The 27,212-nt window shown below is 41.0% G+C and overlaps 1 protein-coding gene across 6 annotated transcripts in view; it reads left to right on the top strand.

The window, feature by feature from the left end:
• LOC144679973 (focal adhesion kinase 1) overlaps positions 1–27,212 on the top strand; it is a 531,813-nt gene that overhangs the window by 297,952 nt on the left and 206,649 nt on the right. For all 6 annotated transcript variants that reach the window (XM_078540999.1, XM_078541000.1, XM_078540997.1 and 3 more), the window contains 2 exons: positions 4,175–4,315; positions 22,270–22,347. In XM_078540999.1, coding sequence (XP_078397125.1) covers positions 4,175–4,315; positions 22,270–22,347 — 219 coding nt within the window. The remainder of the gene's footprint in view (positions 1–4,174; positions 4,316–22,269; positions 22,348–27,212) is intronic.

A 27,212-nucleotide genomic window follows, 5' to 3' on the forward strand; every position in this document is an offset into this window, starting at 1 on the left:
TCTTCACAAGTGCAATTAGGGAAGGACTTGCCAGCAACATTCATACCCCATGAAAGAAATTTAAAAAGGCATTTACTTTTCCTAGAGCCTGTACTCCCATTCAATGAGATCATGGCTGATCTACGAACATAGTGCACATACCTGTCGCTGCCCCATATCCCTTAATACCACTCCTTAACCTTCCAAATTCCAGGGAATACTTCATAATTTAGCCCTTGGAGTCCAGATATCATTTTTGTTAATCTATGCTGCCTCTACTCCAAGGCCAGTGTTTCCTTCCTAAGGTGTGGTGTCCAGGACTGCTCACAGTATTCCAGGTATGGTCTAACCAGGACTTTGTATAGCTGAGGCATGATTTCTATCCCCCTGTTTTCTCGTCTTCTAAATATGAAGGCTGGCATTTCATTAGCGGTTTTGATTATTTTCTCTTTATGCTCTTTACCTTCTGGCATTTTAGTCATCTAGGTACTAGAACCCCCAAATATCTTTGGAACTCCTCCATTTAGAAAGTACCCTGTTTGGTCCTTTTTTACTGAATGACCTCATTTTTGTCTACATTGAAATCCATTTGCCAGTTTTGCTTGTCGACTTAAACTATGAATTTCTCTCTGTAATTTTATGATTCCATCTACGCTGCTTGCAATGCCACCTATCATTAGCAAATATGGATATGTGGTTTTCTATCCCATTATCTAAGTCTTGGTGGCATTGCCACACACCACAATGTAGGCTAAGTTTTGAGACAGAACTTTGTCTCCAAAGGGACTGGACGGTGACCACTTCAACCAATACGGATGTGAGCAGGTGCATCTGTGACAGATTAGACTTGGTCAGTGATGATGTTTTTACTGTGTGACTCGAGGTGATGGGTATTGAAGTCCTCCACCCACATAACATTCTATGTCCTTGCTAACCTCAGTGCTTCTTCCAAGTCATGAACAAAATGGAAGAATACTGATTCATCAGTTGCAGTAGGGTAGTAGGTGGTAATCAACTAGTGTTTTCCTTCCCCATTTTTGACCTAATGCCATGAGACTTCATGGGATCCAGTCTCAATGTTGTAGCCTCCCAAGGCCACTTCCTTGAAACTGTGCTGCCACCTCCGACATTAGCTGATAGGTATGTTTCTGAGTACGAGTACGCTGTTGGGGCTTGACATGTCTGTAGAGAAACTTTCCCAGCTTTGGCACAAGTCCCCTAACATTAGTGAGGAGGACTTTGCAGGGTGGGCTGGGTGTGCCTTTGCCGTGTATGAATCCAACGCTATGTTGAAGCTCAGTGGGCTGTTCAGTTTGTTCTTTATAACAGTTTGATGCAACTGAATTGCTTGTTTAGCCATTTCGGAGGACACTTAAGAGTCAACATTGGATGGGCAGCAATCCCCTACAGGGCATTTGTGAACCAAGCAGGATTTTTATGACAATCTAGGAGTTACATGGTCACTATTACCAGATTTTTATTCTAGAATTATTCAATTCAGAAACTGTCATGGTGGAATTTGAACGAGCCCCTAGATTACTGGTCCAGTAACATGAACACTACACTACCATACCTATACTGTGTAAATTATGGAGTTTATGCCAAACAAGGATCTGAGAACAAAGTAATACTTATTGTGTATCAATGCAGACATGACAGATGAGTAAAGAAATAAGCTAATACCCTTTCTATGAACCTCCAAGTAAATCCCAGTCTCCCAAACTAACAAATCAACAGTGACTATCTGATAAATCATCAAAAAAAATGTGAATTAATAAAGTGCTAATCATGGTAAGTGATTAGAAGGCATGCGATACAGTGTATCAAAGATCTGACTTTTAGCTAAAAGTAGCTGATATGCTGAAAATTACATTTTGTCCTTTGGAAAGTCTGTTTAGGGAACATGGGTTGTAGTTGTTTAATTGTAATATTGCAGAATGTCAATTCTGCCACTTCCAGCAGATTTTTAACAGCATAACACATACATTATCGCCTGTAATAGGTATTTGTAGGCAGAATGAGTAACACTTGTAAATGGCATCAAAACAAGCTTTGAAAATGAGCGAAGTTTCCCTTACCCGTGACTAATTTGGAATAGAGCTTCATTTAATCTGCACCACTGTATTATGGAAGAGAGGAAGGCAGCCAAATTGAAAACTTGTAATCTTTAGATATTGTAACAATCATTACAAATTAAATCCATTGACAATCACGTTCAGCCTTTGGAAATTTAACCAGTCCTCAATCCAGCACAACAGATTATTCCTAATGCCACCATCCTATCTTGTAGAAAAGCCTCTTGCAAAAAGCTTTTCCAAAGGCCAGTTGACAGGGGCTATCAGGTTACCTTAATCCACGAACCTGGTTATCGCCTTTCAAATCTGCTGTCAGTACCTTTCTACAATACTCTAGTGTCCTGTCCTTGACCCGTTTCTCCTTGCAAACCACCCTACCATTTCCAACCTACCTTACCTCCCCAAAGTCCTTAAACATGTCACCTCCCAAATCAGTGTCCATCTTCCCTCAACTTGATCTTTGAACCTGTCCAGTCAGCTTTCTTCTCTGCCACAGCACTGAAACAACCCTGATCAAAGTCATGCATCATCCTAGGTGACAGTAACCATGGTGTACACTAACATCCTCTTCCAATGCCTCTTCTCTTATCCAGCTGAATGGCCCTGCAACTCTCCTATCCAGTAGTTGTCTGAGAATCTTTTCTTCTTGTTCCCTCACTATTCTTTCAAGAATTCATCCTTGACAGCTTTTTCTCATTTGCATGCTTCTCCTTGGCAATGCCTTATGAGCAATATACTTTCCATCACCAAGACAGCTTACTTCATCTCTATAACATGTCCAGTCTCTGCCCTTGCCTCAACCAGTCTGTTACTGAAATCCTCATCCATACTTGTTACCTTGAGATTGGACTATTCCAGTACTCTCCTGACCAACCTCAAATCTATGCCTTACTGCTCCCTAACTCTGTAACTGGCGACAGTCCTCCAAGAATGCTGTGTTCCTCCAATTCTTGTGCATTCCTCACTTGCTTCACCCCACCATTGGTGACTGTGTCATGAGCTGCCAATGTCCTAAACTCTAGAATCCCTCCCTATCCCCTCTTCTCCTCAAGACATTTCTTAAAACCCATCATTTCTCCGAAACTTTTGTTTACTTGCCCTAATGTCACCTCTTTTGGTTCAGCGTCAATTCTTGTCTAATTACACTTCCTTGAAGCATCTTGGGATGTTTTACTCCTTAAATGTGTTACATAAAAGCAAGTTGTTGTTTCATTGCTTCACTGGGACGATATTTTTATATCATCCGCCAGTTTATACTGCTTATCAGTTCTTCCATAAACCGATTTACCAGCCGTGAAACCATTAACTGCCTCTAGATGATATCATCACTGTTTCTGACTCACCATCATTTTCTGTTTTGCTCTTTAATTGAGGGGTCTTAAACCTTTGCTTTCTAATTCTGATGGAAATTTACGTTTTTTCTGTTTTCCAATGCTAATAGTTTTATTAAGATTTATCTGTTTTAAATAAGGATGGTAGCATTTTCCTTTGTACTAGGCACTGTTGCCCTTTGCAATTTGCCAGCCTTATCATATTCTGTCATCGGCCTTCTAATCCCCCTTATTTGCACTTCTGCTCTTCTGCCGTTTTCAGCTGCTTTTCTTCTGTATTACTAGCGTTATTTTTATCATGATGCCAAAACATGATCCTGAAAAGTAGTCTTTAAGAAGATTTTTTTATTTTCCCAATTCTTCAATTGCTAATAGTGCTTTGAGAACTGTAATTGATTTGTCCACTTCTTATGTTAAATACCTTTCAATTCTGTTAACTCGGTGGGTTTCAATCTTATCTTTGCCTTGTTTGTTTATGATTGTAACTAAAAGCCAATAATTTTCTCATTCAAAATCAATTGACAAATCCTTGGTAATTATCTGTATGAAAATTTAAAGACCTGACCGAATGCACAGGTCAAGCTCTGAGTACCTTTCACTAACTGGAATAACGGGACATAATTTTTCGTTAAGAGCCCACATTTCTTACTCTTAGGATGGCAAAGTCTAAAGGATGACAATAACATCTTTAAAGGAAAAACAAACTTTATCGGCAGCCACATTTTTGAATTGGACAAGTGAAATCTAGATTTTCCTGATCAATCTAACTAATTCCAACTTCTGTTTTAGGCCAAAACGCTAAGAAAGTTGATACAGCAGTCTTTTCGACAGTTTGCCAATTTGAATGAAGAGCAAAGTGTTCTGAAGTTCTTTGAGATTCTGTCTCCAGTTTACCGATTTGACAAGGAGTGCTTCAAATGTGCCCTTGGGGTAAGCTTTTACACTGATTTTTTGATAATTTACCAAAATGGACGATATTCTTTCATGTTTACTTTGATCTAATGCTAGTGTAGATGAATACTTTACATGTAGCAGAAGACTGATTTGGTTTTGAATTCCTCTGCCAAACACATTCAGGTTTGTGTTTTTCATTCCTTATCCATGTATAATATTTTTGCTGCTTCAGCTTGTGCTATTTTGGTTAATTTCATTCCTCCCACAACTTCACTGTGAGAAAGAGAGTAACTGTTCACTGTACAGAAATTAATTCTGTCCACACTATAGATTGTGAAATGCTTTTAATAAATTTCAACTTACAACATATGAGCTGAATCACGTACGTGAAACAATGAAAGAATAATTCTCAAATAAAAGTTGCACAGGTGAATCTACAATCTTTTTATTAAAAATTTCCTGTCTCTCATTTATGTAGATCCCATTGTCTATATTGTCACCACAAACCTTCATCAATAGCGAGTCATTGATCAATTTTCCTCTTTTACATTGCTTGTGTTGCTATGTTTCTCATTTTATTTGCTTATTTCTTCTTCGAATATCATTCAAAGATGAGGTATTTGCAACAAAATCTTCAGCCAGAAGTGCGAAGTGGATGATCCACCCGGCCTGCTCCACAGGTCTGCAGCATATCAGATGCCAGTCTTCAGCCAATTCAATTCACTCCATATGATATCAAGAAATAGCTGAAGGCACTGGATAGTGCAAATGCTATGGGTCCTGACAATATTCCGGCAATAGTACTGAAGACTTGTGCTCCTGAACTTAGCGTGCCCGTAGTCAAGCTGTTCCAGTACTGCTACAACACTGACATCTACCCAGCAGTGTGGAAAATTGCCCAGGTATGTCCTGTACACAAAAAGCAGGACAAATCCACCCCGGCCAATAACCGCCCATCAGTCTACTCTTGATCATCAGTGAAGTGATGGAAGGGTTCATCAACAATGTTATCAAGCGGCATTTGCTTCGCAATAACCTACTCACTGATGCTCAGGTTGGCTTCCATCGGGGTCACTCAGCTTCTGACCTCATGACAGCCTTGGTTCAAACTTGGATAAAAGAGCTGAACTCCGGAGGTGAGGTGAAAGTGACTGCCCTTGATATCAAGGCAGCATTTGCCCGAGTGTGGCATCAAGGAGCCCTAGCAAAACTGGAGTCAATGGGAATCGGAGGGGGGAAACTCTCCGTTGCTTGGAGTCATACCTAGCACAAAGGAAGATGGTTCTGGTGGTTTGAGGTCAATTATCTCAATTCCAGGACATCACTGCAGGAGTTCCTCAGGGTAGTGCCTTAGCCCCAACCATCTTCAGCTGTTTCATCAATGACCTTCCTTCCATCAAAAGGTCAGAAGTGGGGATGTTTGCCGATGATTGCACAATGTTCAGCAACCATTCACGACTCCTCAGATACTGAAGCAGTCCATGTCCAAATGCAGCAAGACCTGGACAACTATCCAGGTTTGGGTTGACAGGTGGCAAGTAACATTGACGCCACACAAGTGCCAGGCAATGACAATCTCCAATATGCGAAAATCTAACCATCGCCCCTTGACATTCAATGGCATTACCATTGCTGAACCCCCAACCATCAACATTTTGGGGATTACCATTGACCAGGAACTGGACTAGCCATATAAATACTGTGGCTACGAGAGCAGGTCAGAGGCTAGGAATCCTGCAGCGAGTAACCCACCTTCTGACTCCCCAAAGCCTGCCCACCAGCTACAAGGCACAAGTCAGGATTGTGATGGAATATTCTCCACTTGCCTGGATGAGTGCAGCTCCAACAATACTCAAGAAACTTGACATCATCTGGCACAAAGCAGCCTGCTTGATTGGCACCCAATCCACAAACATTCGCTTCCTCAACCATTGATGAACAGTGGCAGCAGTTTGTACCATCTACAAGGTGCACTGCAGGAACTCACTAAGACTCCTTAGGCAGCACTTTCCATACTCAAGATCACTACCATCTCGAAGGACAAGGGCAGCAGATGCATGGGAGCCCCATCACCAGGAAGTTCCCCTCTAAGCCACTCACCATCCTGACTTGGAAACAATTCGCTGTTCCTTCACTGTCACTGGGTCAAAGTCCTGGAATTCCCTTCCTCACAGCACTGTGGGTGTACCTACACCACAGGGACTGCAGTGGTTCAAAAAGGCAGCTTGCCACCACTTTCTGAAGGGCAATTAGGGATGGGCAATAAATGCTGTCCTAGCCAGCGACGCCCACATCCTGTAAATGAATTCTGAAAAAGTTTTCTAACGTGAATGTAAATTATCCATGTCCCCGGAAGAGGCAGGGCTGAGTTCAGGGTTTAGTTTGGTTACTTTCACATTGTGATAATTAGTAAGCCAATAACAACATACAGAAAAAATGACTTCAAGAAGGGAGTTTTGCGTAATACTGGATTCAATAACTTCAGATTATTAAGATCATTGGACATTTATAACTCATCAACTTTTATTACGATTAATTCTTTTCCCCCTATGCAACTGAAAACTGCCATGTCTTCAGCGTATTAGTCATTCCACTTGGAACCTTTTGGGGTCTTGTGTTAATTAACTGTGTTTTGTGAATATTTCTGCTGATTTATATCTTTGTCCCGCTGTCCTGCCCCCCTGTATCATGATTCTTGGTGACAGAGTGACAATGTAGCAGGTAAATTATTGGTTGAGTAAAAGTTCTAGTCTTCAGATTTGTATCAATCTAAGCTATTAGTTTACAATTATATTACATTTTTCAATGAGCTAACATTGTGAATTCTATCTGGGGATTTATTACTCAGACATTAAATATATATGCTAAAATAAGAATTTAACATTTTCCAGATGCAGTAAGATGTTTCAATAAAAGAATCCAAGTGCTGCAGTTTATTTGCACAATATTAGAAATTTTGATTGTGTTAAAATAACAAAGAGTATTCCCTCATATAGATGTAGACCCTTAAGCATATGTTATCCTGTTTCAGAGCTAGTAAGATTATTGAAAGACAAAGGAAGTTTAATGTTTCAGGTATAAATCTATTTTATAAGGGAATTATTGAAAAATTATATAGCACAAATATATTGTGAGAGTGGGTTAGACCCCAGACGCAAGGTATATATATGTTTTTGAATTTGCAATCTCAGTTGTCATATTAAATTTGTAATAGCTTTGTGATGATCTTTTCAGCCAAAGTAATTTAGTGATTTTACAAATGGGGAAGAACATGATATGATTTTAATCCAAATGACTTCCTTCTGTGTCATGATGACTCTATGGCTCTATGACTGTTAGAAGGCAGCACCAATCTAATAATACATTCACAGAATCACAGAATTGTAATGGCACGGAAGGACATCATTCAGCCCATCGTGTCTGCACCTGCTCTCCAAATGAGCATTATGACTTAATGCCATTGTCCTGCCTTTTCCCCGTACCCCTGCACATTGTTCCTATTCAAATAATCATCTAATGTTCTCTTGAATGCCTCAATTGAACCTCCCTCCACCACACTTCCAGGCAGTGCATTCCAGACCCGAACCACTCATTGTGTGAAAAAGTTTTTTCTCACGTCATTGAACTTCCTCGGAGTGGCAATCAATGTCAGATTGCCACTTAGCTCCTAGTTTCTTAGCCGAAATCCTGTTTCGCCAGACCTTCTGACTCTGGCCAGGCGAAACCTGGTGTGGGTCCATTCCAGGCATGTCGAAGCTTTCTGCTCGGAGGCCCATATTTGCATATTTTTCTCACTCAAGGGGCAGATCAGCAAATTTTGGAAAGACAAGGTTTGGCACGACAATAAATTGAACTTCAAAAAAAAGTTGAGATTTTAAGGAAAGAAACAACTGCTGAGCAAAAGTACAGCAATGTCAGAGCAAATAATTGTTCATTTAAAAAATAGTTATTAATCAAAATGACCAGACTGTGAAAGGGTCAGATTGTGTGTGCCTGGCTCACTCCCAGACTCAGTGCTCACCCACTGAGAGTCGGTGCATACGTATGTGTTGGTGAGAGTGAGTGAGAAACCTGAAACTGGTCGCAAGGCAGACTCGCACTCCTCCCAGCACACACACTTAGTCTCTTGCACTCCTGCCCCCTCCCGCACACAGTCACTCAGTCGCACTCCACCGTCCCCTCCGTCTCACACACACACGCACTGTCACTCAGCTGCACTCTCTCGCTCCCCACCAACACACACAGTCACACACACTCATTCTCCCCCAACACATACAGTCATTCAGATGCACTCTCACTGCCCACCAACGTGTACACGCAGTAATTCACTCCCCCTCCAAACACACACAGTTGCTCAGCTGTACTCTCTCGCTTCCCACCCTGCCACACATACAGTCACTCTGTTGCACTCTCCCACTGCCCCTCAACACACACATGCTGTCACTCAGTCGCACCACTCTCTCACTCCTGCCCCCCCTTCCCCCCCGCGCCCCAAACACACAGTCACACACTCTCACTCCCCCAACACACACACGCAGTCACTCAGTCTCACTCTCTCACTCCCCCCACATACACACCATCACTCAGTCACACTATCTCACTCCCCACCCCCATCCTACAGTCACACTCTCTCACTCACAAGACCATAAGATGTAGGAGCAGAAGTAGGCCAGTCAGCCCATTAAATCTGCTCTGCCATTCAATGAGATCATGGCTGATCTGATAATCCTCAACTCCACTTTCTTGCCTTTTCTCCATAACCCTTAATTGCCTTACTGATTAAAAGTCCATCTATCTCAGCCTTGAACATACTTAACGGCCCAGCCTCTACAGCCCTCTGCCATAAAGAATTCCACAGATTGACTACCCTCTGAGAGAAGAAATTCCTCCTCATCTCTGTCTTAAATGGGTGACCCCTGACTCTGAGATTATGCCCTCTGGTCCTAGACTCTCCCACAAGGGGAAATAACCTCTCAGCATCTACCCTGTCAAACCCCCTAAGAACCTTACGTGTTTCAATAAGGTCGCCTCTTATTATTCCAAACTCCAATGAGTACAGGCCCATCCTTCTCAAATTCTCCTCATAAGAAAATCCCTCCATACTCGGGATCAACCTAGTGAACTTTCTCTGCACTGCCTCCAATGCCAGTATATCTTTCCTTAGACAAGGGAACCAAAACTGTTCACAGTATTCTAGATGTGGTCTAACTAGTGCCTTGTATAGTTTTAGCTAGACTTCCCTATTTTTATACTCCATTTCCTTTGAAATAAAGGCCAACGTTCTATTTGCCTTCCCTATTACCTGCTGAACTTGTATGCTAGCTTTTTGTGATTCATGCAGGAGGACTCCCAAATCCCTCTGTGCTGCAGCTTTGTGCAGTCTTTCTCCATTTAAATAATATTCAGCTCCTCTATTCTTCCTACCAAAGTACATAATCTCACATTTTCCCACATTATATTCCATCTGCTAAGTTTTTGCCCACTCATTTAACCTGCCAATGTCCCTCTGTAGACTCCTTGTGTTATACTCACCACTTGTCTTTCCAGCTACTTTTGTTTCAAACTTATTTTTCAAACTTGGCGACAGTGCATTCACTTCCCCCATTCAAATCATTAATATATATTGTAAATAATTGGGGCCCCAGCACTGATCCCTGTGGCACTCCACTAGTTACAGGTTGCCATCTTAAAAATGCCACTCTTATCCCACCTCTGTCTTCTATTAGTTAGCCAATCCTCTATCCATGCTAATATACTACCCCAAACACCATGGGCTCTTATCTTATTAAGTAGCCTTATATGTGGTACCTTATCGAACACCTTTTGGAAATCCAAATATATTACATCCACTGGTTCCTTTTTATCTATCCTGCTTGTCACTACCTCAAAAAATTCTAATAAATTTGTCAGGCATGATTTACCCTTCATGAAGCCATGCTGACTCTGCTTGATTATATTATGTATTTCTAAATGCTCTGCTATTACATCCTTCATAGTAGACTCTAACATTTTCCTAATGACGATGTTAAGCTAACTGGCCTATAGTTACCCGTTTTTCATCTCCCTCCCTTTTTGAATAAGGGTGTTATTTTGGCAGTTTTCCAATCCTCTGGGACTTTTCCAGAACCTAAGGATTCTTGGAAGAATACTACCAGTGCATCCACTATCTCTGTAGCAGATACTTTTAATATCCTAGGATGCAACCCATCAGGTGCAGGGGACTTATTGACCTTTAACCCCATTAGTTTTCCTAGTATATTTAAAGTACTCTTACTGTCCGTTTTTATATTACTTGCTAGTTTATCCTCAAAGTTTATTTTCTCCCTCATTTTTTTGGTCATCTTTTGTTGGTTTTTAAACCTTTCCCAATCCTCTGGCTTACCACTAATCTTTGCCACATTGTATGTCTTTTTTAATTTGATAATATCCTTAACTTCCTTGGTTAACCATGGTTGGTTTACCCCGTTCCTGGAATCCTCCTCCTTCACTGAGATATACCTTTGTTGTGAGTCATGAACTATTTTCTTAAACGTCTGCCATTGCTCATCAACCATCTTTTCTGCTAAACTCCTTTCCCAGTCCACTCCAGTCAACTCTGCACTCATTCCTTTGTAATTACCTTTATTTAAGTTTAGCACAGTTTTTTCCAACCCAAGTTTCTCACTCTCAAACTGAATGCTAAATGTTATGGTCACTGTTTCCTAAGGGACCTTTCACTCTGAGATAATTTATTAAACCTGCCTCATTACACATTAGCAGATCCAAAATTGCCTAATTCCAGGTTGGAGCCACAACATGTTGTTCTAGGAAACTGTCCCGAATGTACTCTGAATTTTTAACTGTGGCTACCTCTGCAAATTTGATTTTTCCCAATCTTTGAGCCACACATTTAATTCCTTGACTTTATTAAATGCCAGTTTGCCTGTAGCTCAGGCAGTAATCCCGAGATTATTACTTTGGAGGTTCTGCTTTATAATTTAGCTCCTCACTGTTCGAATTCTTTCAGCAGAACCCCCCTTTCTAGCCCTATCAATGTCGTTGGTACCAACGTGGATGATGACAACTAGATCCCTCCCTTCCCACTCCAAGTTCCTCTCCAGCCCTGAGGAGATGTCCTTAACCCTGGCACTGGACAGGCAGAGAACAGTATCTATCCCCCTAATTATACTGTCCCCTACCACTACTACTTTCCTATTTCCACTTGAATGGCTCCCTGTACCATGTTGCCATGGTCGGATCGCTCATCATCCTTGCAGTCCCCACTCTCATCCACACAGCTGGCAAGAACCTCGCAACTGTTGGGCAATTGCAGGAGCTGAGTCTCCTTGGGCCCCCATACCTGCCTCACCTGCAGTCACACCCTCCTGTCCCTGATCAAAAGCCAAATTTGGATTACGTAATCTGAGGAGTGTGACCGCCTCCTGGAGCAAATTGTCCAGGTAACTTTTCCCCCTCCCTGATGTAGCACAATGTCTGCAGCTCGGACTCCAGCTCCCCAACTCGGATCCAAAGTTCATTGAGCTGCAAACACTTACTACAGATGTGTTCGCTCTGGATCACCTTGGTGTCCAGCAGGTCCAACATGCTGCAGCAGCCACACATCACTGGTCATGCCATCACTATCGTATTTTATCATTAACAAGCTATTTTTAAGAAAAGAGGGAAAAAAAAGACAGAGACCTAAACACAAAGTCAAGTCCTTTTTAAAGACTAGAAATACTCACCAATCCTACTCATCAATCAGCTGCTTTCCCTGCACTCACATCAGGTCATGGTTCGTGACGTGACTCCGCCCCTGGTCTCACATTAAGTCCCCCCTGTTCTTTTTCAGCTGAAGTCCCCCCTGCTCTCCCCGACACGGTCATGCCACGATCTGTCTCCTCCCCACCCGGGCCACCAAAACTTCACCATCCATGGGCCCGACATACATGACTCCCTGGGCTCAAGCCCCGACGCACCTGGCTGCCCAGGCCCATGCCCCAATGCCCCCTCACTTCCTTGGCCTGACAGCCCTCAGCACACACCAACTCTGGCATTCACTGCTCCTCCAATCAGCGACTGTTTCTCTCCCTCATTTGCTGCTGATGAGCTGACTAGTGAGTCTATAAGCAGCAAACGCGGGAGAGAAGCAGCCTCTTATTGGAGGAGCAGCTCAATGCAGAATCTTCCATTGAAACTCATCTGTTGATGACTGCAATTTTGAAAACTGGGGCTCCGGTGGGGCCGCAAGGACTTCCTGGGCTCATGGGCCATATGTTGGACAAGCCTGGTCTATGCAATAGTTACCCAGAAGTTAGAAGAGGTTTAAATTCTTCTAACTTTTTCTGGGTAACTGTGCATGTAACCGAGTTGGAACCATGCAAAGTTTGCGATTTAAGTCACACTTTCGGATGGTTACCAGTGCAGGGCAATTGCCCAGGGAAAATTTGCACTTCTGGGCAATTGCCGTGCAAACCTCACTTGTGAAAGTCCGGGGTAGTGTGGTCCCAGCACATCTTAGGGGTACCCTCCCAATACGATGCCCTGGAGCTCGGAAGTTACGGCCCATTGTAATGACCTTATACAACATCATATTAAATTGACAAAATGAAAAACACAAATGCTGAAAGTAAGCAATAAAAATGTCAGAAAGGACCAGCAGGTTAATAAACAGCTAATAAATAAATACCAAAAGACAATGGAACAATTCCACAGTGTGAAAATGCTTGAGAATCACACTAAAATGGAGCAGTCACAATGGATTAGCTTCATCAAGCATTTAATTTAGCAGTGTAGCTCAGAATTGCTTCAGCCATGTCCATTTGTTTTTTTTGACAATTTGAACAAAGGACTGTTTTTTCCCCTTTTATGTCAGTGTTCTTTGTAACACAACAATACTACAGATTTCATAGCAATAGCTTCACTCTTCTGAGATCTGTATCAAGACTGCTTGAATGTACATGTAAAAATAGAACAGGAGGAGGCCAAACAGCTCCTTGAGCATACTCTGCCATTCAATAAAATAATGGCTGATCTTCGACTTCAACTCCACTTTATTGCCCAATCTCACGTCTTTTAATTCCCTTAGGAAAATCTCTCATTGGATGAACATACGAATTAGTAAGCCATTTGGCCCCTCGAGCCTGCTCACCATTTGATAAGATCATGGCTGATCTGACTGTGGCCTCAACTCCAATTTCAACTCCTATTTAGAGATAATGTTCACTGCAAGGCTAAGCATGGTACATCTGATCTCTACCCTGCTGCTTGCCAACTGCCTACAAGTCATGGGACTAATGCGTCATGTACTGTTTAGGTGTGTAATGACTAACACTAATTCAAGATAGTTAGAGGTGTATGTACATCAATCACAACATCCCCTTTTTCTAACTAAAAGTTTACTTTTAAAGAATCAAATTAGTCACATAACAGCAAAGCATAATAACATTGCCTCTGAATGTACTTTATCACAGAGCAATAAACTTACAAGTGTTTGAAAATTATAGGTGGTTTGCTTATCTGTCCAGCTTTAGTTATGGTGATCTTTGCAGGAAGCTGCTGTGTGTTTCCAGAATGCTAGTTAGGGTTGCTTTGTTCGTGTTGTGTATTAGACCATGTTCTCATGGCAATGGGACTGCTTGGGGTTTCTGGTATTGTTCTTATTTGGCTTTGTTTTGTCGCACTATCATGCCATTTGGTGTTTGTATCTGAAACGATGTTGGTTCTTGGCTTATGCTGACGATTTTGGCTGGATTCCGGGTACCATCAGTTGGGTGTTGTACACAAACTTTCTGTCTGATGTTCAGCTTGGGTAGTTCATTACCCGCAAGCTGGTTGTGGGCTCCTTTCATCTTCCCCTGTTTTTCGGGGAATGCATCATGTACTCCTGGGAGGATTGATGAGTGATGACTGGGGGGGTTTGTTCAGACTTCCCTGCTCATTAGCAATTCTGCATTGGTTCGGCATTGTAATGTTTGCAAGTTTGAAATGTGTTATGATCCTTAGCCAGACCTCCAACTTGTTGGTGGGATCTGGTTAGGGACCAATTACGTTTTGTTTAAGGTAGACAAAGTTTGAGATTTAAGACACTTCCCAAGTCAATAAAACTGCGAGATTCCACTGTTAAGAAAGATAAAGCAATTTACAATGTCTATCCTATACTCTAACATTCAAGGTTAACATGCGGTACATGTGAATTGACTGGCAAACTGTGGTCGAACACACTACATTGCACAATAAATGCCAAATATAGCCAAAACAGATTCCATGGATTTCCCAACAGACTACCCCAACATCAGTAACACTAAGTCAGCCAATCTCACTGAAACTCTGTTTCTCACGAGAGTTTCCAGTCATCACTATTGAAGATCTTGCCTTGGCATTCTCTCTAAAAGTCGCTCCAACTCCGACGGCTTCAACAACAGCCCACCTCGCAGGGCTTCAATCTCGCCTTCCAAGATTCCGTTCCCCTGGATTCCTGAATACACTTAAATATCAACTTGCAAGCACATTTTCAGCTCTTCGGCCACGGTGAGCAAAAACTACTGCTCCAAAGGGGTATCTTTGCCCCAGTGGACTGCAGCACGGGGTCACCATCCTTAGGCTGCCTTCTTGGATCTTCAGAGCTTCTTCTGAGCCCTTTTCAATTGCCAGACTCGGACAGCTTAAATGACAGCCCACCTCGCAGGGTTTCAATCTCACCTTCTGAGATTCCAGTCCCCTGGATTCCTGAGTATAATCAAACATAACTTACAAGCATAATTTCAATTCTTCAGCTACTCCAAGCAGAATACTACTGCTACAAAGGGGCACCGTTGCCCCAGTGACCCTCTTCAATTACCAGGGCTTCTTCTGAGCCCTCTTTACTTAAGGCCTGCTCCCTGCAGCCCTTTCTGTAAGCTGGAGGGTTTCTCTGCTCCTCTCTTTTTCCTTAACTGAACTGGGACTTGTTACAGTCTCCTGTTTCTGTCCCTTACCTGGAACATCCTTCTGGAACCTCTCCCTGTCCCCACTCCCCTGTTTGGGACCTCTCCCTGTTCCCTACCTGGCACACTTGCCAGCTATGGCGCTCTGCACCTGGCCACCTAACACAGGTTTTTGAGCGGTTTTTTCTGAGTGCAGGCGCACTGAGCCCTAAAGAAAGTAAAAGTGCCAGTATGTGTGTGTGTTGGGAATTGGAGTTCCAACCTCCGCACTCAAGATTAAGGTAAATTGAGTTTCATAACAATGGGCTGTTATGACACGGCAGATGATGTTCACCAGGCGGATCAAGTCCACGATGGAAACATGATCGCCCTATCACAATGGTTTTGCAATTTGTATTTATTTCAAGATGCGTGCCCTGAATTCAGAAGTAATAAGTCCACCAAGACTTGAGATTTTTTTTAAAAAACTAAAATAATATATTTATTAACAAGAGAAGAGCTTTCAAGCACATACATAGGTCTACAAATTACTACTATAGTAACTCCTAAAATCCATAATTAACCTGGCTCCCAGCTACAGCCCCTTTAGGGCAATGGTCCAAAATAGATTTTTAGATTTTAAACAGATCCAGCAAATTAACACAATACCCTGCACAGTGAAATTTAAAATGGCTCTCTCCAGCTCCGGTTTCTGTAGATAGCAGTTTTATGCATAAATGCTGGCGGCTTCTCACACTCTTGTTAGATCTTACAATGCCTTCTCCTGACACATAGCCTCATTCTCCTTTATATACATTTCTCCCTTTTTAATATGTAAATTCCATTGTTTCCATATGTCTTTGGAACTTTTACCTTTCACATAATATAGATCTTTTCATGTTGCTACTATTCTCATTAACCCCTCTGAAATTTAAATCCCCCTTCATCTACTAAAAAATGCAAATTCCCTTTACACCTTTCATGCTAAGGCCCCAACCATGCTTACTCATTAGCATATTAAAGTGTCACGAATCACTGGGGATAGTGTGCTGTGGTATTAAGCCCCACTGTTCCCTGAGCCGCGACAAATGTGAAAAAATTTGATCGAACTACCAGATTTCCCCAATTCTACTTAACTGTTTAATTTAGGTTAACAGAATACGAGCACCAGGTTTGTAAATGAGTAAGTAACTGTTTATTGAACAAGTTGTCATTAACCAGTGACAAAAGAAAGAAATATGAACTGCTAATTTCTAACTTAAACTTTACCACTGTACATAGACATACAAAACGCATAAGACACACAAAAACATGGATTCTAAGGGTGGGATAAAACAGTTCAGTAGCACCATTTCCGGAATACAGGATTTGATGGGTTGATTTTGATCAATGTCTCCCAAATTCCTTTCAGTTCTTGTTGATGACACGAGATGGCTGTCTAGCACTTTCAGTATTTAGTTCACTGGTTGAGCACTTGCCATTCAATGTCTCTAACAGTGATTTCCCCCTTTGCCTCTTGACAGGGGTTTTCAGAGAGAGAGAGCAGGATATAGAGAGATGAGAAGAAAAAGCCAACTAGCTATTATTGTGGAATTACTGAGTCTTCCACACAAAGGAGGAAGAGGTTTTAGGTCTTGTTCTTTTCAGGCTAGGAGCTATTCAGCTGCACTATTTTTCACCCAAAACCTGGCCGCCTGGTCAGGAACCAATTAAAACGTTGTTGTCAGGCAGCTCCCTTAGTCTAGGGCTCCTTTCTAGCACCATCCTGTCATTCATGGTACACTCTGTTCCAGGACTGCAACATTGTATATATTCCTCATCCTGGACATGTCTTTCAGCCTGCAGTCATTGTAATTCTAATCCACAGTCCAACAGAAAATAAAAAGTTATGTTCTTTACAACAGTCTAACAGAAATAAAAAGATACGTTCTTTACAAAAGACACTTCATTCTTTTGATAACTTCAACTCGCAGTCTGCTTGGCCACAAAATGTAATGAAATCACATACACAGACAGAACAACACAATCCCCATAAACCTACTTTACAATAAACCAGAAAAAATATTATGAAAATTATTATACTCATGTCAGGGTATACGTATTTGGTTCAAACAGTGACATGTTATCTGTTGGCTGATGATTTACGTTGCAGAGTTAGGTGATGCTCTCCCAATGTAAGCACAGTTTTTCCAGGTGGTGCTCCTTGTGGTCTCTGGTCCTTGTCATTGTCTTGATGATACCATGCATAGTGACCTAGGGCAAGTCCTTGCACGCTAGTAGGCCTGCGAAAACTGGACCTGTGGTGTTCACAATATAAAATATCTGGGGTGACCAGAGTGAGCTCTTGTAGCGACAGTTAAATGTTATGGATCGCAGGGATGGAATCTCGGGGTCAATTGAGGTGCTGAGTTTGGCATTGGTTGGTTGAATCATTGCTTACCACTTCGATGAATGCATGCATTTCAGTGTGCAAGTGGAAGGATGTTTTCACTGCACTGGTATCCAGTCTTGCAGATAAGTTGTGCTGACCCTTCACCTTTGGGCATATAATCTGGACAGTGCTAAAGGCTTTTTTTGAACCACTGTATCAATACATTTTTTGATGTTCACCATGCTGAATGTTGGCTTACTTTGTGTGTCGACGATCTGATCATCTTCATCATTTGACCATATAGCTTGGCTGGACATTGTGTGGATCTTGCCTTTGTGCTGTTTGGTACACACTCTTGGTTGATTAGAATGGTGTACCTGTCTGGTCTCCGGTTGTGGTTTCTCGTGCCATCAAACCAGTTGTTTTTGCCTTTGCTTTCTGCATTGGCGCTTACAATGTCCTCTGGTGCTACATGCCTTGCAAACAGCATTAAAAGCTGGACAATTTCTGAGTGTGTGTGTGTGTGTGAGGCCACACAGCCCGCATTGGTTGCTAGGCTTGCCTGCATTGGCTTTGGTGCCAATGGTGAACAAATTATGCATAGCCTGTGGACTGTCTACCCGTTAATATGGCTTTTTACTTACATCCGCTTTGTACTAGTGCTTTGAAGATGTAACTTTTAGGTTGGTCTATGATTTCTTTGGAACGCTTCCATTGGGCTAGATGCTATCACAACCTCAATTATTCTGTCAGCTGGCTCTGCTCCTGTGAAGTCACAATCATGCCTTTTGTCCCTGCATCTACTTATGAATTGCTCAGTGGTCCTTGTCAGCTGTTGCCTCAAAGACATGAATTCCAAACGATGTATTCTGAAGTTGAGCTTTACACATAATTTATTTTTGAGTGTTGACCATATTTTATCTGGATTCTTAAGGTGGCCTTCAGTTAGACCTGACATATTCAGTCTGTGGAGGCCTTTCATTGCTTGTAGCAATTTTGATTTTTATGGCTTGTTTATTTGGTTTGGAAATATTGAGGCCCAGAAAACACAGCTTGACGTGTTATCAGAACAAACTAAACTCAGATAGGAGATCCATTGCCTAAGTGTTGGAAACTTTGTGGCCATCTTTTACCATTTTGCAGCATTTTTAATGCTTTATAGAGCTTTTAATGTCTATTCAAGTTACTTATAGTTCTTTTAGTGTTAATTTAGCTCAAAGTTGCAGTACTCATAGTGGCCACTGCCATAGCTGGTCATAGGTTACTGCTTGACTGCAATGGGGGCACTGTAGATCTTTTTATTTTTCTTGGTTTTAACTTGAAGCTCCACCCATAAAACAGTGATTTCCTTAGGAACATGGCTGCAGGGCTTCCAAAGTGAAAATAAACAGTGAAAAAAGCTTTTTTGTAAGCTTCTTCTGCTTGCTAGAAGCTGTTACTGGATGGATTCTTTTTCCCAGCCCAGCCTGCAGTATTTAGCTTCAGCAATAATGAATTATCCTGTCTGTCTACGTAAAGTGAAACTACCTGCAGTCTACTGTTTAATTTCTGCTCCTGATTGAACTTTGCAGCAGTTAAACTTTTACTAATTAAGCTCTTCCAAATTTGAACAATCTCACCAGGACCCAAAGCCTCCTGGCTGGAGCAAGGTGTGATCCCAGAATGAAGGGATTCCTACAAAGCTGCAGAATCATTTACACATGATGAGGCTTGATGGTTGTTTCACTTTCACACCAGTTATTTTGCTCTGCATGTGAAGGATTGAGGTTTGCTTAGGCAAATCTTCAAAAACTGTGCTGCCACCCTGCCATCATATGTTCTTCTGTTCGATGTAACCGTACCAATCATGTACAAGGATTGGTGAAAAAAATGAGTTCTTTATTCGAAGATAAGACTATTTACAGGTGATGTTCACTGGGAGGCTAAATATGGTACATCTGACCTCTACCCTGCTGCTTGCCTACATTTCGTGGGATTAATACATCACAACCTGTCGATATGCATAATGATTGACAATAGTTTAAGATACATCCCCTTAAAGGTGCATGTATCTCATATCACAACATAGGTTAGAGAATTCCATAGATTTACAACTGAGTTAAGAAATTTCTTCTCAAGCCAGCCTTAAATAGCCAGCTCCTGATCCAGAGATTGTGCCCTCTAGCTCTAGACTCTCTCAGCTGAGGAAAGCAGTCTCTCAGCATCTAGCATGTCAGAATCTTCTATGTTTCATTTTAATTGCCCCTCATTCTTTTAAACTCCAAAGAATATAGGCCTATTGTACTCGATCTCTTCTCATAGGACAACCCTCTCACCCCAGGAATCAACCCAGTTAAGCTTTGTTGCACCCCTTCTAAGGCAAGTATTAACCCCCTTTGGTACAGAGTCCAAAACTATACGTAGTACTCCAAATGTGATCTCACCAAACACTGTACAGTTGTAGCAAGACTTCCACACTTATACTCTGACCCCCTTGTAATAAAGACCAACATAGCATTTGCCTTCCTAATTACTTGCTGTACCTGCATGCTAACTTTGTAGTTTGCATCAAAGACCCCCTTAAATCCCTCTGAATACCAACATTTATAGTTTCTCACAATTTAAAAAAAAGTTTGTCTAATCTTCCTACCAAAATTAATAACCTTGCCTTGCCCCACACTATATTCTATCTGCCAATTCTTGCCCACTCAGTTAACCTATCTATATCTCTTTGCAGACTCTGTGTCCTCTTCACAGCTTACTTTCCCATCTAGCTTTATTATCATCGGAAAATTTGAATTCTTTACACTTTGTTCTTTCACCTACATCTTTGAATAGATTGTGAATAGCTGAGGACCCAGCACTGTTCCTTGCAGCAACCTGCTAGTAAGAGTCTGCCAACCTGAAAAAGTTCCGTTTATTCCTATTCCCTGTTTTCTGTCCCTTAAGCTATACCCTATCCATAATATACTACCCACAATCTTGCATGCAGCAGTCTTTTGTATGGCACCTTGTTGAATGCCTTTTGAAAATCCAAATATACCACATCTACTGGTTTTCCTTTATTTACCCTGCTACAAGTCGAGTATCCTTTATCTAAAACCCTCGGAGTCAATTGCGTTTCTGATTTCGGATCATTTCAGTTTTTGGATACCATATATAGCCTTAAGCCTACTTACATTACAATGGCTGAAGCCTGGGCTAGCTATCAGCTATAATAAATAAACTGGCTAGAAAAATAAGATGTACCACTGAATAGTAATTACACGTTACCTGTAATAAGTTCTCACCCATGGAGCAAGGTAAACAGCGCAGACAAAAATTGCAAGGTAAACAGTGCAGATGAACAACTAGACTCCCTATGCTAAAGGTTAGGTGCGGTCAGCGAGGTTCATGTCAGCTTGGGTCACAGACTTCCCATGCTAAAGACCAATGAGATTCAAAGAAAGTGGGGTCTTCAATGTGTTGAGTTTTTGGATTTATGTATAAAGGATACTCGACCTGCAGTTACATCCTCAAACCTTTTATAAAACCATATTGATTCTGCCTAATCATATTTTCTAAGTAACCTGTTACCACATCCTTGATAATGGATTACAATATTTTCCAGAAGGCTGAGGTCAGGCTAATTAGCCTGTGTAGTCCCTGTTTCCTTTTCCTTCCTTCCTTCCTTGAATAGTGGTGTTACATTTGCTGCCTTCAAATCCGATGAGAATTGAGGGAATTTTGGAAGATCACAGTCAGTGTATTCATTACCTCTGCAGTTTAGGATGTAAACAATCAGGTCCAGAAGATTTAATAGCTTTTAGTCCCACTAATTTCTTCAGTACTTTGTCTTTAATGTTGAATATTTTAAGTTTCTCAAGCTTATTACACCCTCATTTGCACTTTTTCTGTTTTGTTTTTATGTCTTCTGCTGTGAAAACAGGCACAAAATGTTTGTTTAATGTCCTTTATTCGTCCTGGCAATATTATAAACCTCTTCTTTTGTAATATGTGGACTTTAGAAGGTCTTCTCTGGTATATGGAATTTATCAGAGAATATATTTGATAACAAAACATGCATTGCAGTATAAATGTGATGATTGGACACAATTGTGCACTGAACATTATTAGGAAAGTGACTGAATTCATGTTGTAGAAGTAAGATCCCTTCCTTGATTCACTGTTAATGATAGGCATTAAAGTGGCCAAAATGTATTGTCTGCTTAATGTTTCTCGTTTAGAATTAACTAACAGCTTCTTTGGATCAAATTATGGCACAATGATACAGGTTGAGTTAGTTGAAGGCAAAACTTGTAATAAATGGTGAGCTTAAGTGATGCAAACAGTCGGGGTTCAATTTCTGTGAACATCTTTGAACATGCTTTGAACCTGCATTTGAAGCTGCAGTTCTTTCTTTCAAATACCATGTCTCCAAATTTTAATGTAGTCAGCAATTTATTTTTAAGACTCGGGACAAAATAGATTTGAAGAGAAAAGGATTGGCAAGTCAAGTATTAATTGGTAAAATAGATCGAGTATTTGATCCTACAGTTTTAATTTAATTTGGAATTTAAAAGTAATGTCACAGTGGATCTATCTGTGTTGCCATTATAGTTGTGGAATACTTAATATATGTAATGATTTTGTGAACGTATAATTTATTTTGGTATTTGAAGAGCCTAATTTAGTAATATGCATGGTTTAAAACAGAATTCATTAAATGCTGCAGTTCCTATCATTCAATTTTATGTTTTATTTTCAATCTTTAACAGTCAAGCTGGATAATTTCGGTGGAATTAGCAATTGGACCCGAAGAAGGCATCAGCTATCTTACAGACAAAGGCTCTATGGTACATATCTTCATATTATTTGTTTCACCCAAATAGTATATGTATTCCTTTCTTTCTCCTCACCAAAATGAAGTTGTAGTATTTTCAAGTTAACATTTACTTGGAAAAACATGGGTTTGTAAATTACGGCCAATGCGGTTTTTATGAAGGCAAATAATACCTGACAAGCTGCAATGAGATCTTCAGTGAACTAATGGAGAGGATTGAAGAAGAAAATACAGTTGATGTTATTAACACTTTCAAAAGGTGTTTGGTAAGGTGTTACATACAGACTTATTGGCAAAATAAAAGCCCAAGGGATGAAAGTGGTAGCTTGGATATGAAATTGTTAAGAGACAGTAAGTAGAGAGTAATGGTGAACAGTTGTTTTTCAGACAGGTTGGGAGGGAAGGTTCGGTTTGCGGGGTCCAAGGGAAGTAAACAATGGTGTCCCTAGGGGTCAGGATTGGTATTGCAACACTTAATGATTATATATTAATGAATTGGACCTGAGTGCAGGGTGTTCTCTTGCAAAAAGCCTGTTGGTGAAGGATAGAACTGGAGCCAATCTTTATACACTTCAGTATTTATTGACAGAGTTACACATTACAAACATATATCTCCTAACCAATCACAGTTCTAATCTGAGTCTATTTATAAGAGCTAAAGTGAATGCCCAGTTAATGCCCACCATCTGCATACAATTAACATAGGGTACCTAATTCCAAAGTTTGCAAGTGACACAAACTTGCAAATATAGTAAACAGTGAGGAAGATGGGGGCAGACTTCAATAGAACATAGACTGGTGAAATTAAACACATGGCAGATGGAGTTTAATGCAGAGAAGTGTCAAATAAGGCATTTGGAGAGGATATAAACCAATTCAACCATTTTAAAGGACTGCAAGAACAGAGAAATGTGAAGAGTCATGTCCACAAGTCTTTGAAAGTGGCACGGCAAGATGATAAAACTTTTGAAAAAATGGAATCCTTGGCTTTATTATTTGATGCATAGAGCACAAAAGCCAGAAAATAAAGCTAAACTTGTATTAAAAAAACTGGTTTGGTCCCAGATAAAGTATTGTGTTCATTCCTGGGTACCGCACTTTTTGAAGGATGTGAAAGTCTTGGAAAAGACACAGATGGGATTTAATAGAATGATACTCTGGAGGAAAGGCTTTCTTTTTTTTTCATTCACGGGCTGTGGGCATCACTGGCTGGGCCAGCATTTATTGCCCATCCCTAGCGCTCTTGAGAAGGTGGCGGTAAGCTGCATTGTTGAACCGCTGCAGTCCATGTGGTGTAGACACACCCACAGTGCTGTTAGGGAAGGAGTTCCAGGATTTTGACCCAGCGACAGTGAAGGAACGGCGATATGTTTCCAAATCAGGATCGTGTGTGGCTTGGAGGGGAACTTCCAGGTGGTGGTGTTCCCATGTGCCTGCTGCTCTTGTCCTTCTAGATTGTAGTGGTCGTGGGTTTGGAAGGTGCTGTGTAAGGAGCCTTGGTGAGTTCTTGCTCATATTGATTTATCTGGAGATACTAGAAGGGCTGTGAATTTTTTCCTTGAAGCAGAGATAATTAAGGGAGATTTAATAGTGGTGTTCAAAATTATTAGTGATTTTGATAAGAGCAAATGAAAATAAACTGTTTCTGCTGGCAGAGGTAAACTGATGGGGGCAAAAGAAAAGCAGTTCTGTCAGTATTTATAAAGTGAAAAGATTGGCTGTTTTGAGTGCTGGCAACATGTTTTATCTGAGATATTAATCCATCTTTTATCTTTACAAATGCTAATGGAATTACTTTGTATCTGTGGCACTTATTGTTTCTGCTTCAGCAGAGTGTGAATCCGTAGGGCTCAAAATGGATCATGACCCACTGAGCTTATTGGTATAACTGTAATACTTCTCTTTACTCACCGTTAATGGTTTTGATCAGTTTGTAGATGTCCTTCTGCAATCTGATACTGGTCTGACAATAGTTTTTCTCTATTCTTCTTCGAAGTGAGATGAATCAGCTGTGCTAGGTTTCATTTAGTAGTTTGACTGATAGATATGTTGAGACATTAAGAGCTTGATTCGCATCGCCAAATGCTTGCGCTTTGTCCCGCAATTAGTTTTCTTTTAATAATAAAATGATATTTCCTTTAAAAATATAAGAATGTCACATGTTTACCAGAAACAGTAGCACTTAAAAAAAATAAAACCTAGAGTTGTACATTAAAATAGCATGGGTGCTAAGACTGCAGTAGTGAGATGCTAAATTGACTTTCTGTTAACAGAGAGGTCAATAGGGGGGCCATAGATTTAAATCAGTTGGTAGAAGGATTACAGGGTAGTTGAGGATCATTTTCTTTCACCCAGAGGGTGCTGGGCATGTCTGTCAAGGCCCCTCATAATTTTATAAACCTCAATTAATCAATCAATCTTCCCTTCGCCTCATCTATTTCAAAGAAAACATTCCCAGCCTATCCTTCCTCATACTAAAATTCTCCTTCCTAGAAACATCCTCATAAATCTCTTTTGTGTTCCCTCTAATGTGATCGCATTCTTCCTGTCGTGTGGTTACCAAAACTGTACCCAGTGCTCTAGCTGTGGTCTAACCCATGTCTTATACTCTTGCTCTTTAACTTTAGACTTGGCCAGAAAAGAAAAGTATGTCTTCTGCCTTCTTGACCACCTTATCTACTTGTCCTGCAGTCTTCAGGGATTAGTAGATGTACACTCCGAGGTCCCTCTGTTCCTGTACGCTACTTCGTATCCTACCATTTATTGCGCATTCCCTTGCCTTGTTTGCCCTCCCTATATGCATTACTTGACATGTCTGCAATTTGAATTTCATTTGCCACATTTCTTCCCAACTGCCCAGTCCATTGATATCTTCCTGCAGTTAACAGCTTTCACTACCAACCACAAGGCTGATTTTCATATTGTCTGTAAACTTCTCAATTGTACTCGCGACATGTAAGTTGAAATCATTGATATATACCATGAACTGAAAGGTACCAGGTACTGAGTTCTACAGACCCACTAGAAACAACCTTCCAACCATAAAAACACCCATCAATCAGAAACCTTTGCTTCCTGCCATGGAGCCAATTTTGGGTCCAACTCGCCACTTTCCTCATGAGCTTTTAATTTTCTGAGCAGTCTGTCATATGGCTCCTCAAAAGCTTTGCTAAACTCCATGTAGACATCAAAGCCACTACCTTCATCGACTCTTCTTGCTACCTCCTCAAACAATTCAATTGAGTTAGTTAGACATGACCTTCCCTTAAAAGAAGCAAAATACTGCGGATGCTGGAAATCTGAAAAAAAAAACGAAAATGCAGGAAAAACGCAGCAGGTCGGGCAGCATCTGTGGAGAGAATTGAAATGACAAACAGCAGGAAACCTAGGGACATGTTCACAGACTGAAGGAAGGTGTTCCACAAAGGCGGACCAAGTTTGAGTTTGGTCTCCCCTGTATAGAGGAGACCACATCATGAGCAGTGAAACAGTGTACTAAATTGAAAGAAGTACAAGTAAATTGCTGTTTCAGTTGGAAGGACTGTTAAGGGCCTTGAATTATGAGAAGGGAGGAAGTAAAAGGGCAGGAGTTGTATCTTTCCTAAACGAATCCATACCAATTCTCAGATAAAAGCAAAAAACTGCGGATGCTGGAAATCCAAAACAAAAATACCTGGAAAAACTCAGCAGATCTGGCAGCATCTGTGGAGAGGAGCACAGTTAATGTTTTGAGTCCGAATGAACCTTCAACAGAACTAAGTAAAAATAGAAGAGAGGTGAAATATAAGCTAGTTTAAGTGGGGGTGGGACAAGTAGAGCTGGATAGAGGGCCAGTGATAGGTGGAGATAACCAAAAGATATCACAGACAAAAGGACAAAGAGGTGTTGAAGGTGGTGATATTATCTGAAGAATGTGCTAATTAAGGGTAGAAAGCAAGACAAGCAAGGTACAGATAGCCCTAGTTGGGGTGGGATGGGGTGAAGGAATAAAAAAGGCTAAAAGGTAGAGATAAAACAATGGATGGAAATACATTTAAAAATAATGGAAGTAGGTGGGAAAAGAAAAATCTATATAAATTATTGGAGAAAAAAGGGGGGGAAATCGGAAAGGGGGTGGGGATGGAGGAGAGGGTTCATGATCTAAAATTCTTGAACTCATTATTCAATCTGGAAGGCTGTAAAGTGCCTAGTCAGAAGATGAGGTGCTGTTCCTCCAGTTTGCGCAGTTCTGCTTGATTAACCCATGCCTCTCTGAATGATTCATGCTGTTTTTCAAAATAAATTTTCCCCAATAATTTTACTGGTACCAAGGTTAGGCTGACTGGCCTATACTTACTCAGGCTATCCCTTTTTAAACAATGATACAATGTTAGCAGGCCTCTGGCACCACAACTGTAGCTAGAGAGGTTTGGAAAATGATGGTCGGAGCCTCTGCTATTTCTTCCCTTGCTTCTCTTAGGAGCCTGGGCCTGGTAATTTATCTACTTTTGAGGATGCGAAACACTTCAATATTTCCTCCCCTTCTATCATTATCCTAGCCAATGTTTCACACTCCTCCTTAACTACAATTTCTGCTTCATCCCTCTCTTTCTTTTGAGAAAACTGATGTAAAGCATTAATTAAGATGCCCGTGTCTTCTGGCTCCACATGCGAGTTATCTTTTTGGTCTCTAATTGGCCCTTACCTTTCCTCTTGATCTTTATGTATTTATAAAACGTCTTTGTGTTTTCCTTGATTTTTCCCCTGAACTTGTTTCCCTAATTTGCGTTTTAGTGTCACCCCTGCACTTTCTATACACCTGTAGCTTTCTGCAGTATTGAGCTTTTGCCATCCGATGCAAGCTTTCTTTTTCAGCCTTATCCTACTGTCTATGTGCTT

The sequence above is a fragment of the Cetorhinus maximus genome, chromosome 4 (assembly GCF_964194155.1).
Source record: "Cetorhinus maximus chromosome 4, sCetMax3.hap1.1, whole genome shotgun sequence".
NCBI lineage: Eukaryota > Metazoa > Chordata > Chondrichthyes > Lamniformes > Cetorhinidae > Cetorhinus > Cetorhinus maximus.